The sequence below is a fragment of the Nerophis ophidion genome, linkage group LG23 (assembly GCF_033978795.1).
Source record: "Nerophis ophidion isolate RoL-2023_Sa linkage group LG23, RoL_Noph_v1.0, whole genome shotgun sequence".
Lineage (NCBI taxonomy): Eukaryota > Metazoa > Chordata > Actinopteri > Syngnathiformes > Syngnathidae > Nerophis > Nerophis ophidion.
In genome coordinates, this window is record NC_084633.1 from 14,511,332 (window position 1) to 14,528,350 (window position 17,019).

Sequence of the window (17,019 nt, forward strand, 5' to 3'; positions counted from 1 at the left end):
AAATCCCTTATCTGCTTATTGTGTTATTAGTGTTTTAGTGAGATTATATGGTCGTACCTGTACAACCTGAAAGTCGGAGGGGTGTGGCCACGGTTGTGGTGACCGGCAGTGTCTCCGAGGGAAGCCACGCTTTTCGACGAGGCGAAGGCAGCCGGTGGGGCCGGGATGAGATTTTTTTTTCTTTTTCCCTCCTCCACGGTGGAAGCATTAGACGGTCGGGGGCGGCCGGTGAGAGGAGGCAAGAGAGTCCGCAGCTGTCTCTTTGACAGGTGCAGGATGAACAACCTTAAGCTCTCCGCTCATGTCTACGGTAAGAGCTGACTTATTACCACCATTTTCTCACCGAAACCTGCCGGTTGACATTTGGTAGGGAACCATGTTCGCTTGACTGCTCTGTTCCATAGTAAAGCTTCACTGTCAGCTTTTGGGAATGTAAACAAGGAAACACCGGCTGTGTTTGTGTTGCTAAAGGCGGCCGCAAAACACCGCTTCCCACCTACAGCTTTCTTCTTTGACGTCTCCAGCTGACTACAATCCGGCGTGTTGGTCAGCTTTAGGGGCATGTACAGTTGGGTGTCATCAGCATAACAGTGAAAGCTAACACCATATTTGCGTATGACGTCACCCAGCGGAAGCATGCAGATGCTGAAGAGTGCAGGGCCAAGGACCGAACCCTGGGGAACTCCACACGTTACCTTAACGTATTCCGAGGTCACATTGTTATGGGAGACGCACTGCACCCTGTCAGTAAGATAAGAGTTAAACCAAGACAGGGCTAAGTCTGACATACCAATTCGTGTTTTGATACGCTCTAATAAAATATCATGATCGACGGTATCGAAAGCAGTGCTAAGATCGAGGAGCAGCAACATAGATGACGCACCAGAATCCATCGTTAGCAATAGATCATTAGTCATTTTTGCGAGGGCTGTCTCAGTAGAGTGATTTGCCCTGAAACCGGATTGAAAGGTTTCACATAGATTGTTAGACGCTAAGTGTTAATCTAGCGGCTCTGCAACAATTTTTTCGAGGATTTTCGAAATAAAGGGAAGGTGAGACACCGGTCGGTACTTTACCATGAGGTCAGGATCGAGGTTAGGTCTTTTAAGAAGAGGATGAATAACTGCTTGTTTGAATGCTAGGGGAACAGTGCCCGAGGAAAGTGATAAGTTTATAATATTTAGCACTGATGGACCTAATAATACAAAGAGCTCCTTGATAAGTTTCCCAGGAAGTGGGTCAAGTAAACATGTTGTCTTTTTTATTCCATTTACACGTTGTAACAATTCTTCTAATGTTATTTCATCGAAACGAGAGAAACTATTTTGGATATTTGCAGTATCCGCCGTGTTAATGGAACCCAGTTGTAGCTGGGACGCATTGTCTTTAATCTCCTTTCTAATAAGTTCAATTTTCTTATTAAAGAACTTCATAAAGTCATCTGCCGATGACACAGAGTACTCACAAGCAGACACTGTGTGTGGACGGAAAAAGGGAAAATGGACGCATTTTGGCTTAAAAACTAACAATAAAGGTGAAGTTATTACACTGAAACGCCCTCAGGAAGACATGGCTAGCTAGCTAGCTGCTAAAGTCCAGTTCCAGTCGGCAGTGTTTTAGCTACTTCTAAATCACTAATCCTCGCCTCCATGGTGACAAATAAAGTAAGTTTCTTACAAGTATCATCCCTGCAGGACGAGGAATAGCTAAACATGCTTCACTACACACCGTAGCTCACCAGCGTCAAAATGTAAACAAACGCCATGGGTGGATCTACACCTGACATCCCCCTGTAATGATACCAAGTACAGGAGCGTATCTAGTCAGTACAAATATTTTTTAGCATCCCAAAATCAATTTTTTGTTTTTTTTTAAATGTATATTATGTTTATAAACTCAGGAAATATGTCTCTGGACACATGAAGACTTTGAAAATGACCAATGTATGATCCTGTAACAACTTGGTATCAGATTGGTACATAAATGTGTGGTATCATCCAAAACTAATGTGAAGTATCAAACCACAGAAGAATAAGTGATTATTACATTTTAACAGAAGTGTAGATAAAACATGTTAAAAGACAAAATACGCAGATATTAACAGTAAATGAATAAGTAGATTAATAATACATTTTTACAGTTTATCCCTCATAATGTTGACAAAATTGTCAGGTATCATTTGTGACGAACCCCAAGATGCAGAGAAGGTGGCAGGCATTGAGTAAGAAAACGTGATTTAATTTAAACAATAAAAAACAAAAAAAACAAAAGGGTACTAACAAAAGGCGCGCACGAGGCGTATAACAAACTTGGCAATGAACAAAAACACTTACTGTGACACGACGGATCTATGGCATGAACAGAAGTATGCACAGCTACAACGATAAGTAATAATGACAAACAACTGGTAGGAGCGACAATAATCCAGCACTGACTGGATAACAAAGCAGGTAAAAATAGGAGTGGGCTGATTAAAACCAGGTGTGGCCAGGTGCCAATCAGCCGCAGCTGAGGGGAAACAGCGCTCGGGGAGAAAAACAGGAAACAGACAAAATAAGAGCGCTGACAGGAAACAAAGACAGGAAAAACTACAACATGGCCACACTGTAAGGGACAAGCCTGAGAAAAATAATAGAATGGAAAATTACACAATATGTTACTACATATGTCAGCAGCTAAATTAGAAGCCTTTGTTTGTTTACTTACTAATAAAAGACACATTTTCTTGCATGTTCACTGTTTTATTTAAGGAAAAAATTGCAATAATAAACATATGTTTAATGTACCCTAAGATTTTATGTTAAAATAAAGCCAATAATGCTATTTTTTTGTGGTCCCCTTTATTTAGAAAAGTGCCGAAAAGTATCGAAATACATGTTTACTTACTAATAAAAGAGTGAGTGAATTATATTTATATGGCGCTTTTCTCTAGTGACTCAAAGTGCTTTACATAGTGAAACCCAATATCTAAGTTACATTTAAACCAGTGTGGGTGGCACTGGGAGCAGGTGGGTAAAGTGTTTTGCCCAAGGACACACCAATAGTGACTAGGATGGCGGAAGCGGGAATCGAACCTGCAACCCTCAAGTTGCTGGCACGGCCACTCTACCAACCGAGCTATACCGCCCCAAAAAAGACACATTTTATTTTATGTTCACTATTTTATTTAAGGACCAAATTGCAATAATAAACATATGTTTCATCTACTCCAAGATTTCATGTTAAAATAAAGCCAATAATGCTATTTTTTTGTGGTCCCCTTTATTTAGAAAAGTGCCGAAAAGTATCGAAATACATTTTGGTACCAAAATATTGGTATCAGGACAACACTAATGTATAACCTACTTAGTGGCCTAGTGGTTAGAGTGTCTGCCCTGAGATGGGTAGGTTGTGAGTTCAAACCCCGGCCAAGTCATACCAAAGACTATTAAGATGGTACGGCGTGGCGCAGTGGGAGAGTGGCCGTGCGCAACCCGACGGTCCCTGGTTCAAATCCCACCTTGTACCAACCTCGTCACGTCCGTTGTGTCCTGAGCAAGACACTTCACCCTTGCTCCTGATGGGTGCTGGTTGGCGCCTTGCATGGCAGCTCCCTCCATCAGTGTGTGAATGTGTGTGTGAATGGATAAATGTGGAAGTAGTGTCAAAGCGCTTTGAGTACCTTGAAGGTAGAAAAACGCTATACAAGTACAACCCATTTATTATTATTTACCCATTACCTCCCTGCTTGGCACTCAGCATCAAGGGTTGGAATTGGGGGTTAAATCACCAAAAATGATTCCTGGGCACGGCCACCGCTACTGCTCACTACTCCCCTCACCTCCCAGGGGGTGATCAAGGGTGATGAGTCATATGCAGAGAATAATTTCGCCCACACCCATGCTTTTATACAACTTGACAAAGTGTTAAACTTTAAATAGGTTGGCCATAACTATAGAATATGATTAAAATGAAGAATAAAGATGACTTCATTGTTAATTTATGGAAAAGTTGGGCCCCGAGGTCAAAAAGGTTAAGAACCGCTGCTCTAACATACCCTCCGGTGACCTTAATGTGAGGATTTTAGTGCAGCAGGTCTCTTAAATTGTATGCAATCAATATTTTTTTGTTGTTCTCTTAAGATTTACAGCGGTAGCGTGGCTGTTGTGGATGGTTTAGAGGACACACACACACACACACACATTTAACATCCAGGCTGTGTGTGCAACGTGCACACGAAGGACATTTTCAGAGCTTGAAAATTTAATGTCTATGGATTTGTGGTGTTGAATTATTGAGCCCATAGGCTGCAAATTACTAGCCCAAGCAGATGGGCTCTAACCAGGAGGCAAGAAATCTGATGTCTCTGACACTTATCTTAGATCTTGGGTGTAAAACACATATTCAACCAGCACGGAAAGTAAATGCCCTGTGTGTCCTACTATAGATGGTTGACCTACCTGCTCCTGCTGATCTTGGATCTGCTCATATGTCTGGCCCTGTGCTTGGGGATGGCCAAGCAATCTCGATGGCTGCTCGTCATGTAAGTTGGAATCATATTAATTTATTTCGCTGTTCCCATGCCGCTGCATAGACCGGTGTTTTTCAACCACTGGTGTGCCGTGAGATAACGTCTAACGTGTCGTGGGAGATGATGTCATTTCACATAATTGGGTTAAAAATATTTTTTGCAACCCAATAATTATAATCCGCCAATAAAAGTGCCGTTGTTGAGTGCCGGTGCTATCTAGAGCTTGGCAAAGTGACTGTGTAATACTCTTCCATATCAGTAGGTGCCGTGATCACTATATGCAGACAGCAGCCGGAGGCAGTGTGCAGGTAAAAAGGTATCTAATGCTTAAACCAAAAATAAACAAAGGGCGAGTGCCGCTAAGAAAAGGCATTGAAGCTTAGGGATAGCTATGCAGAACGAAACTAAAACTGGACTGGCTGCAAAGTAAACAAAAACAGAATGCTGGACGACAGCAAAGACTTACAGAGTGTGGAGCAGCAGACGGCGTCCACAAAGTACATCCGAACATGACATGACAATCAACAACAAAATAGGAAACACTACAGACAGGAGAAGACCATCCATCCATCCGTTTTATACCGCTTATTTCCTTTCGGGTCACGGGGGTCGCTGGTGCCTATCTCAGCTACAATCGGGCGGAAGGCGGTTTACACCCTGGACAAGTCGCCACCTCATCGCAAGGCCCACACAGATAGACAGACAACATTCACACTCACATTCACACACTAGGGCCAATTTAGTGTTGCCAATCAACCTATCCCCAGGTGCATGTCTTTGGAGGTGGGAGGAAGCCGGAGTACCCGGAGGGAACCCACGCATTCACGGGGAGAACATGCAAACTCCACACAGAAAGATCCCGAGCCTGGATTTGAACCCAGGACTGCAGGACCTTCGTATTGTGAGGCAGACGCACTAACCCCTCTGCCACCGTGAAGCCCCCAGTAATTATAATCCGCAAATAATGTGCCGTTGTTGAGTGCCGGTGCTGTCTAGAGCTCGGCAGAGTAACCGTGTAATACTCCTCCATATCAGTAGGTGGCAGCAGTTTGTCGTGATCACATTATGCAGACGACAGCGGGAGGTAGCATGCAGGTAAAAAGGTATTCAGTGCTTAAAGGCCTACTGAAATGAGATATTCTTATTCAAACAGGGATAGCAGGTCCATTCTATGTGTCATACTTGATCATTTCGCGATATTGCCATATTTTTGCTGAAAGGATTTAGTAGAGAACATCGACGATAATGTTCGCAACTTTTGGTCAATAATAAAAGATCCTTGCCTTTACCGGAAGTAGCAGACGATGTGCGCGTGACGTCACGGGTTGTGGAGTTCCTCACATCTGAACATTGTTTACAATCATGGCCACCAGCAGCGAGAGCGATTCGGACGGAGAAAGCGACGATTTCCCCATTAATTTGAGCGAGGATGAAAGATTCGTGGATGAGGATAGTGAGAGTGAAGGACTAGGAAAAAAATAAAAGACAGGGCAGTGGGAGCGATTCAGATGTTATTAGACACATTTACTAGGATAATTCCGGAAAATCCCTTATCTGCTTATTGTGTTACTAGTGTTTTAGTGAGATTATATAGTCGTACCTGAAAGTCGGAGGGGTGTGGTGACCGCCAGTGTCTTTGAGGGAAGCCACGTTTCTCGACGAGGCAAAACGAAGGCAGCCAGTCAGGCCGGGGGCGGCCGGTCGGAGGAGGCAAGAGAGTCCGCAGCTGCCTCTTTGACAGGTGCACGAGGAACGACGCAAGCTCTGCTCATGTCTACGGTAAGAGACGACTTATTACCACAATTTTCTCACCAAAACCTGCCGGTTGACATGTGGTAGAGAACCGTGTTCGCTTGACCGCTCTGTTCCATAGTAAAGCTTCACCTTCGGGAATGTAAACAAAGAAACACCGGCTGTGTTTGTGTTGCTAAAGGCAGCCGCTATTAAAATCGCTTCACACCTACATATTTCTTCTTTGACGTCTCCATTATTAACTGAACAAATTGCAAAATATTCAGCAACACAGATGTCCAGAATACTGTGTAATTATGCGATTAAAGCACACGACTTATAGCTGGGTTCGGGCTGGAACAGAATGTCCGCTACAATCCGTGACATCACGCGGCATCATACCGCGACGCTTTCAACAGGATACTTCTCGCGAAATTTAAAATTGTAATTTAGTAAACTAAAAAGGTCGTATTGGCATGTGTTGCAATGTTAATATTTCATCATTGATATGTAAACTATCAGACTGCGTGGTCGGTAGTAGTGGGTTTTAGTAGGCCTTTAAACCAAAAATAAACAAAGGGCGAGTGCCGCTAAGAAAAGGCATTGAAGCTTAGGGATAGCGATGCAGAACGAAACTAAAACTGGACTGGCTGCAAAGTAAACAAAAACAGAATGCTGGACGACAGCAAAGACTTACAGAGTGTGGAGCAGCAGACTAAAATGTAGATTATGTTTATAAAGTCAGGAAATATGTCCCTGGACACATGAGGACTTTGAATAAGACCAATGTATGATCCTGTTACAACTTGGTATCGGATTGGTACATAAATGTGTGGTATCATCCAAAACTAGTGTAAAGTATCAAAGAAAAGAAGAATAAGTGATTATTATATTTTAACAGAAGTGTAGATAGAACATTTTAAAAGAGAAAAAAAGCAGATATGAACAGGAAATGAAAAAGTATATTATTATTACATTTTTACAGTTTTTCCCTCATAATGTTGACAAAATAATAGAATGATAAATGATATGTTACTGGATATGTCAGCAGACTAAATTAGGAGCCTTTAGTTAGTTTACTTACTAATAAAAGACAAGTTGTCTTGTACGTTCACTATTTTACTCGCCAGAGTAACCGTGTAATACTCCTCCATATCAGTAGGTGGCATATCACAATATGCAGACGACAGCTGGAGGCAGCGTGCAGTTAAAAAGGTATCTAATGCTTAATCCAAAAATAAACAATAGGCCAGTGCCGCTAAGAAAAGACATTGAAGCTTAGGGAAGGCTATGCAGAACGAAACCAAAACTGAACTGGCTGCAAAGTAAAAAAAAAACAGAATGCTAGACGACAGCAGAGACTTACAGAGTGTGGAGCAGCAGATGGCGTCCACAAAGTACATCCGGTACATGACATGACAATCAACAACAACAATTGGAAACACTAGAGACAAGAAAAGACCATCCATCCATCCAATTTCTACCGCTTATTCCCTTTAGGGTTACAGAGGGCGCTGGTGCCTATCTCAGCTACAATCGGGTGGAAGGCGGTTTACACCCTGGACAAGTCGCCACCTCATCGCAGGGCCAACACAGATAGACAGACAACATTCACACTCACATTCACACTCTAGGGCCAATTTAGTGTTGCCAATCAACCTATCCCCAGGTGCATGTCTTTGGAGGTGGGAGAAAGCCGGAGAACCCGGAGGGAACCCACGCAGTCACGGGGAGAACATGCAAACTCCACACAGAAAGGATTGAACCCAGGAATACTCAGGATCTTCGTATTGTGAGGCAGACCGACTAACCCCTCTTCCTCTGTGCTGCCCCAAATATAAACAAAAGGCGAGTGCTGCTAAGAAAAGGCATTAAAACTGAACTGGCTGCAAAGTTAACAAAAACAGAATGCTGGAAAACAGCAAAGACTTGCAGCGTGTGGAGGAGCAGACGGCAGCCACAAAGTACATCCCGTACGTGACATGACAATCAACAACAACAATAGCAAACACTACACAAATACCAAAAAAGTCCAAATAAGTCACGGCGTGATGTGACAGGTGGTGACAATACACCTACTTTGAGACAAGAGCTATAGTGATGCATGTTGGTTATGGTTTAAAGTCATTTAAAAAAGTCTGCGGGCTATAGAGCGTTTTCCGTTCGGGCTCCAGTACTCTGGAATGCCCTCCCGGTAACAGTTCGAGATGCTACCTCAGTAGAAGCATTTAGGTCTCACCTTAAAACTCATCTGTATACTCTAGCCTTTAAATAGACCTCCTTTTTAGACCAGTTGATCTGCCGCTTCTTTTCTTTCTCCTATGTCCCCCCCTCCCTTGTGGAGGGGGTCCGGTCCGATGACCATGGATGAAGTACTGGCTGTCCAGAGTCGAGACCCAGGATGGACCGCTCGTCGGGACCCAGGATGGACCGCTCGCCTGTATCGGTTGGGGACATCTCTACGCTGCTGATCCGCTTGAGATGGTTTCCTGTGGACGGGACTCTCGCTGCTGTCTTGGATCCGCTTGAACTGAACTCTCGCGGCCGTGTTGGAGCCACTATGGATTGAACTTTCACAGTATCATGTTAGACCCGCTCGACATCCATTGCTTTCGGTCCCCTAGAGAGGGGGGGTTGCCCACATCTCAGGTCCTCTCCAAGGTTTCTCATAGTCAGCATTGTCACTGGCGTCCCACTGGATGTGAATTCTCCCTGCCCACTGGGTGTGAGTTTTCCTTGCCCTTTTGTGGGTTCTTCCGAGGATGTTGTAGTCGTAATGATTTGTGCAGTCCTTTGAGACATTTGTGATTTGGGGCTATATAAATAAACATTGATTGATTGATTGATGATTTCCGACAATTGCGAGAACGACTTTTTACTGTCAATATCGGCTGCTGAGTTAAATTGTTTTATGTTTTCAGCTAGTGGTTTGCCTCGGGATTTTTCCAATGAAAAAAATGTGCCTTGGCTCAAAAAAGGTTGAAAAACACCGACATAGACACCCAGCCAGCCAGCAAGGCGCTTTGGCACCGTATAAAAGCTCCATTAACGGTAACAAAGATACCGTAGCGGTGTCAAATATCGCTGACATCACCAGCTAATCTTTCCTCAGTCACTTGAATTCTATCCATAATGTCACATTAAGCTTCTGTTGGTGTGCGATAGATATTCATATTTATACAGTCCTGGTCAAAAGTTTACATACACTTGTAAAGAACATAATGTCATGGCTGTCTTGAGTTTCCAATCATTTCTTATATTTTTGTGATAGAGTGAATGGAGCACATACTTGTTGGTCACAAAAAAACATTCATGACGTTTGGTTCTTCTATAAATTTATTATGGGTCTACTAATAATGTGAGCAAATCTGCTGGGTCAAAAGTATACATACAGCAATGTTATTATTTGCTTACATGTCCCTTGGCAAGTTTCACTGCAAGAAGGCGCTTTTGGTAGCCATCCACAATTTTTGAGCACTCCTCTTGACAAAATTGGTGCAGTTCAGCTAAATGTGTTGGTTTTCTGACATGGACTTGTTTCTTCGGCATTGTCCACACGTTTAAGTCAGGACTTTGGGAAGGACATTCTAAAACCTTAATTCTAGCCTGAAACAGCCATTCATTTACCACTTTCGAGGTGTGTTTGGGGTCATTGTCCTGTTGGAACACCCAAATGCGCCCAAGACCCAACCTCCGGGTTGATGATTTTAGGAGATAATCCTCCTTTTTCATAGTCCCATTTACTCTCTGTAAAGCACCAGTTCCATTGGCTGCAAAACAGACCAGGATCATAATACTGCCACCACCATGCTTGACGGTAGGTATGGTGTTCCTGGGATTAAAGGAATACTTGCCAACCTTGAGACATCTGAATTCGGGAGATGGGGGGGATTGTTTGAGGTGGGCAATGTTTGGTGCAAGGGGTTCTGGGTATTTGTATTTGTTCTGTTGTGTTTATGTTGTGTTACGGTGCGGATGTTGACCCAAGTGTGTCAATGTTGCGATAAGTGTCAGGCTTTCCCCTGACAGTTTGTCTATGTTTTGTTTTTTTCCCCTGCATTTGTCTGTTTCCTCTGTGTTTAGTATTTCCTGTCCTTTAGTTCCTGTCTAGTGCTCTTATTTTTTCACCTTCCTGTCTAGTTCCCTGAGTGCTGTGTTCCTCCTCAACTGCGGCTGATCAGCACCTGGCAACACCTGGTGCCAATCAGCCCGCTCCTATTTGTACCTGCATTGTCTTGGGTCAGTTGCTGGTTCATTGTATTGTCATTTGTATTGTCGTTGCCACATGTCGCTCTTGTCGTGTCGTTTTGTTACAGCTACTACCTGTCGTGCTACATTTTGTCCTGGTCGTCGTAGCGGTAAGCTGTTTCTGTTAGCATTAGCCATTTCCAGTTTTTCCTGTTTGCTACCGGCTAGCTTCCACGCTAGGTCCTTTCTTTGTTTCTTGCTAGCTTCTATGCTAAAGACCATTAGTTTGTTATTCCGCTCATGTGTGCGCTTTTTGTTTGTACCCTTTTGTACCAAATGCCTGCCTCCTTCTCTGCATCTTGGGGTTCGACACCAAATAACTGTGACAATAAGTGGCCTCTTGTCCAGGGTGTACCCCACCTTTTATGTCCTGGGCATGACGTTAAAGTGCATCCGGCAGCGGAGGCTCCTCTAAGAGGTCTTGGGGCACTAAGAGGGTATGACGTACTTTTTCCGTCGTACGGGTTCCATGGACCACCAAGGAAGGGTCTCGTGCAGGTTTGACTCTTGTTTATTTTTTCAAATAAAGAAAGACTTTTGCGCCGTCGTCGCTCCCACTGCTCCCTCCTCCTTCTCGCTCTTCAGCCGCCCCCCGTCGTCGAGTCTGGCTCTCTGTCTCTTTCGCTCCTCATCCACTGCTGCGGGCTCTCCAACTCTTTCTGCCTCCATCCCTCCTCCTTCTCCCCTTTTATACATTGAGAGGAGATACATTGATTGTGTCCAGGTGCGCGATCCACGCACCTGATCTCACCTGCGGCGTCGCTCCCGGCACGCCACGCCTCGACGCTCGCTCGCATTCTCTGCCTCCTTGCCGCCATCTTGGGCCGTACTCCAGGGTGCCCTGCCGCTCCGTCGGCTCCGCCTCTCCACAGAGGGTAACCCCTTTACTACTGTTACCCCCAATTTTGCCAACTTTGAGACCTCCGAATTCGGGAGATTGGGGGGGGTTTGAGGTTGGCAGGGTTTGGTGGTAGCAGGGGTGTATATTGTAGCATCCCGGAAGGGTTAGTGCTGCAAGGGCTTCTGGGTATTTGTTCTGTTGTGTTTATGTTGTGTTACGGTGCGGATGTGAATTGTGTTTGTCATGCTTGTTTGGTGTGGGTTCACAGTGTGGCGCATATTTGTAACAGTGTTAAAGTTGTTTATACGGCCACCCTCAGTGTGACCTGTATGGCCGTCGACCTGGCATTCACTTATATGGGTGTAAAAGCCGCATATATGATGTATGGAGGAAAAGCGGACGTGACGACAGTACCTTTAAGGCACGCCAATAATATTGTTGTCCAAGTGGAAATCGGGAGAAATTCAGGATAATGGTTGCCCCGGGAGATTTTCAGAGCATGTAATTGGACTTCGAGGCGATGCCATAACATTGTTTTTGGTGTAGTCCTTCCGAGAGGGAAGAAAAAAAAAGGTATTTGTTTTGTTGTGTTTATGTTGTGTTACGGTGCGGATGTGAATTGTGTTTGTCATTCTTGTTTGGTGTGGGTTCACAGTGTGGCGCATATTTGTAACAGTGTTAAAGTTGTTTATACGGCCACCCTCAGTGTGACCTGTGTGGCCGTGGACCTGGCATTCACTTATGTGTGTAAAAGCCGCATATATGATGCACGCTGTTTGTATGGAGGAAAAGCGGACGTGACGACAGTACCTTTAAGGCACGCCAATAATATTGTTGTCCAAGTGGAAATCGGGAGAAATTCAGGAGAATGGTTGCCCCGGGAGATTTTCAGAGCATGTAATTGGACTTCGAGGCGATGCCATAACATTGTTTTTGGTGTAGTCCTTCCGAGAGGGATAGCAAAAAAAGGTGCGATATTTTAAAACCAATGTGTTGTTCTCTTTGTCGCCGTTCTACTTATGCATTCAGACGATGCTCAAAGAAAAAAACCGGATGACAGGGATGATGGATTGCCCAGCACACAATCCAGACTTCCTATCACATTTGGCCAATTTAGCACCCCGCTTATGTGTTGATGCTAACAGACGATACTCCAGCTTCCTCCTCCTCATCCCTCCTCCGATGGCTTCCACTAATGCCTATTGATCGGGGCCCCGGCAGGATGAGGCTGCTGCTCCCTTAACTAATTATTAAGTGCTCTCAGACTTCTTTATTGCTGCTTTCAAGGAGGTCTGAGGAGTCAGCCCAGAAGCCGAGCGCGCCCATCGTGGCTTCTATGCATCCATTAAGTGGTGGGGAATGGAGGCTTGTTTATTTATTTATTTATTTTTTGTGCTTTTATCCCGCTCAGAGTCGTCCGTGACGTGCTTTCTCTGCCTTTAATTAATGCGCCAAAAGGTGACGGATAACACAACGGGCCTTAAAGTGGTCCATGTGACAGCCGTGGTTGGTTTTTTTTTTTCCTTAATTGTGTTCAGCATGTTCAAAACAAACATCACCATGATCACGACCATTGTCTTCACAGAATAATAGTCTTTGTGGCGCTGTCCCTGGTCCTGAGCTGGGCCTCACTGGGAGCCGTCACGGCTACAGCTGTGGTGAGTCCATTTTTGCCCTGTTATTTCCCCCCGATTTGTATTTATTTATTTATTTATTTTTTGTCTCTGTCCAGCTTCTCGGCTGTTCCGATTTACTTTACAAACGAGAAGTGTAGGATACTTCTCTCGTTGCCTTATTTGTATATTTATTACATATATTTATATCATCATTTGGTGCAGCCGGGCCGGAGCAGGACAGGACAGAAAGAGGAGAAGAAAAAAAAAGGAAGACAGAGGGGGGAAATTGTGGGGACGAGAGGGGGATTAGACAGAGAGACAAAAACAACAACAGCAAACAACAATAACAACAACAATAGAGCAACATCAGCAAATAGGATATGTACAAATATGATGGTAAAAGTGATAGCAAAGAAGCAGTGAAATAAATAATAATACAGAAATTACAATATTAAACTATAGAAAAAACGCGATTCATAATGAACAACACCAATAATGTACCTCGATTATCAACAATACCGTTGTTCAAATGCAACAATACATACAGGTAACGATAACTAGAGATACAAAAGAATGGATGGGAAGAAAGAGAAGCAACCTATATTAACCTTGTAGATTGTTATAGTAACAATAGGTTAAGCTTTGTCAGTGTGCCATGTGTTACCCAGTTTCCCCTAGGGCAACAACGTTAATATATGTTTGATGAAACGTGATTATGTGCATGAGTTTATGTATATATATGTACATGTATGTGTATATGTATGTTTGTACAGTAAATGTACATGTATGTGTATATGTAGATTAGATTACATTAGATTAGATTACATTAGATTAGATTAGATCAAATTAGATTAGATAGTACTTTATTTATTCCTTAAGGAGAGTTCCTTCAGGAAAATTTTAATTTTTCAGCACAATCCCATTCAAGATCAGACAAACATTACAGGGAGACAGAACAGGATCGCTGACGGGTCTGCCGGCTTCCAGCACCCCTTACAAAAAAGATGAGATACAGGTAAACAAGTGGGGGGGAATGGGAGAAACAAAATAGAAGATTAAAATAAAATAAAAAAAATCGGTCAAAGCCTGGGCCCTGGAGTGGGGGTCCAGACTGAGGCCAAGGGGGAATAAAAACAACTATGTTTTGTTTGTTTGTTTGTATGTATGTTTGTACAGTGAATGTAAATGTACATGTATGTGTATATGCATGTTTGTTCAGTGAATGTATATGTATGTGTATATGTATGTTTGTACAGTGAATGTATGTGTATATGTATGTTTGTACAATGAATGTATATGTACATGTATGTGTATATGTATGTCTGTACTGTGAATGTATATGTATGTGTATATGTACAGGTATGTTTGTACAGTGGATGTATATGTACATGTATGTGTATATGCATGTTTGTTCAGTGAATGTATATGTACATGTATGTGTATGTTTGTACAGTGAATGTATGTGTATATGTATGTTTGTACAATGAATGTATATGTACATGTATGTGTATATGTATGTTTGTACTGTGAATGTATATGTATGTGTATATGTACAGGTATGTTTGTACAGTGGATGTATATGTACATGTATGTGTATATGCATGTTTGTTCAGTGAATGTATATGTACATGTATATGTATGTTTGTACAGTGAATGTATGTGTATATGTATGTTTGTACAATGAATGTATATGTACATGTATGTGTATATGTATGTTTGTACTGTGAATGTATATGTATGTGTATATGTACAGGTATGTTTGTACAGTGGATGTATATGTACATGTATGTGTATATGTCTGTTTGTTCAGTGAATGTATATGTACATGTATGTGTATATGTCTGTTTGTACAGTGGATGTATATGTACATGTATGTGTATATGCATGTTTGTTCAGTGAATGTATATGTACATGTATGTGTATATGTCTGTTTGTTCAGTGAATGTATATGTACCTGTATGTGTATATGTATGTTGGTACAGTGAATGTATATGTACATGTATGTGTATATGTATGTTTGTACAGTAAATGTGTATGTACATGTATGTGTATATGTATGTTTGTACTGTGAATGTATATGTATGTGTATATGTACAGGTATGTTTGTACAGTGGATGTATATGTACATGTATGTGTATATGTATGTTTGTACTGTGAATGTATATGTACATGTATGTGTATATGTCTGTACAGTGAATGTATATGTACATGTATGTGTATATGTATGTTTGAACTGTGAATGTATATGTACTTGTATGTGTATATGTATGTTTGTACTGTGAATGTATATGAACATGTATGTGTATATGTATGTTTGTACAGTGAATGTATATTTACATGTATGTGTATATGTCTGTTTGTACAGTGAATGTATATGTACATGTATGTGTATATGTATGTTTGTACAGTAAATGTGTATGTACATGTATGTGTATATGTATGTTTGTACTGTGAATGTATATTTACATGTATGTATATATGTCTGTTTGTACAGTGAATGTATATGTACATGTATGTGTATATGTATGTTTGAACTGTGAATGTATATGTACATGTATGTGTATATGTATGTTTTTACTGTGAATGTATATGTACATGTATGTGTATATGTATGTTTGTGCAGTGAATGTGTATGTACATGTATGTGTATATGTATGTTTGTGCAGTGAATGTGTATGTACATGTATGTGTATATGTATGTTTTTACAGTGAATGTATATGTACATGTATGTGTATATGTATGTTTGTACAGTGAATATCCCCCCAGTTTAAGAATTTTTTTTTTATTTTATCTCCTGGCATTTATCGTGTTTTGTCAAAGCTGATTATGAGCTTTTTTGGGTTAATCACACTTGTAAACAACACTCTCCAGCTTTAATTACTCCTCTAAAAAAAAACTGTGCTCGCCATCAATCCTCCTCGCTGACTGCGCGGCGTGCTGCACGTGGAGGCTTACCGTGCTAATGAAGACCCCGCATTTAGGGCACAGTCAGGGGTACAAGGAGAGAGGACCCCCCCAATCCCCCAATCCCCCAATACCCCTACTCCTCAGCCCCCCGTTTACTTGTAGTATCCATTCCGTTTCCTGGAGGCACCCTGATATCGGAGGCTTATCTTTAAGGATTAGACAGCTGGACAGCTGCAGGGGAGCGGAAATGTACCGCAGACATCTGCTGTCATTGAAGGCATCACTTTTCAGCACATTACAGCGACAGTAGTGGTCAAAAGTTTACATACACTTGTAAAGAACATAATGTCATGGCTGTCTTGAGTTTCCAACAATTTCTACAACTTTTATTTTTTTGTGATAGAGTGATTGGAGCACATACTTGTTGGCCAGAAAAAAACATTCACGAAGTTTGGTTCTTTTATGAATTTTGTATGGGTCTACTGAAAATTTGAGCAAATCTGATGGGTCGAAATTATGAATATTTGGTTACATGTCCCTTGGCAAGTTTCGCTGCAAAAAAGCACATTTGGTAGCCATCCACAAGCTTCTGGTTGAATTTCTAACCACTCCTCTTGACAAACTTGGTGCAGTTCAGCTAAATTTGTTGCTTTTCTGACATGGACTTGTTTCTTCAGCATTGTCCACACATTTCAGTCAGGACTTTGGGAAGGCCATTCTAAAACTCTCATTCTAGCCTGATTTAGCCATTCCTTTACCACTTTTGACACGTGTTTGGGGTCATTTTCCTGTTGGAACACCCAACTGCGCCCAAGACCCAACCTCCGGGCTGATGAATTTAGGTTGTCCTGAAGAATTTGGAGATAATCCTCATTTTTCATTGTCCCATTTACTCTCTGTAAAGCACCAGTTCCATTGGCAGCAAAACAGGCCCAGAGCATAATACTACCACCACCATGCTTGACGGTAGACACGGTGTTCCTGGGATTAAAGGCCTCACCTTTTCTCCTCCAAACATACTGCTGGGTATTGTGACCAAACAAACTAATTTTTTGTTTCATCTGACCACAGAACTTTCCTCTAGAAGATCTTATTTTTGTCCATGTGATGTCAGAAAACCAACACATTTAGCTAAACTGCACCAATTTTGTCAAGAGGAGTGGTC

The 17,019-nt window shown here is 42.3% G+C and overlaps 1 protein-coding gene across 1 annotated transcript in view; it reads left to right on the forward strand.

Annotated features, from left to right (window-relative positions):
* LOC133541499 (protein tweety homolog 2-like) overlaps window positions 1-17,019 on the forward strand; it is a 145,746-nt gene that overhangs the window by 103,971 nt on the left and 24,756 nt on the right. Inside the window, exons 5-6 of the mRNA XM_061884946.1 lie at window positions 4,427-4,522; window positions 12,916-12,988. Of these exons, the coding sequence (XP_061740930.1) occupies window positions 4,427-4,522; window positions 12,916-12,988 (169 nt within the window). The remainder of the gene's footprint in view (window positions 1-4,426; window positions 4,523-12,915; window positions 12,989-17,019) is intronic.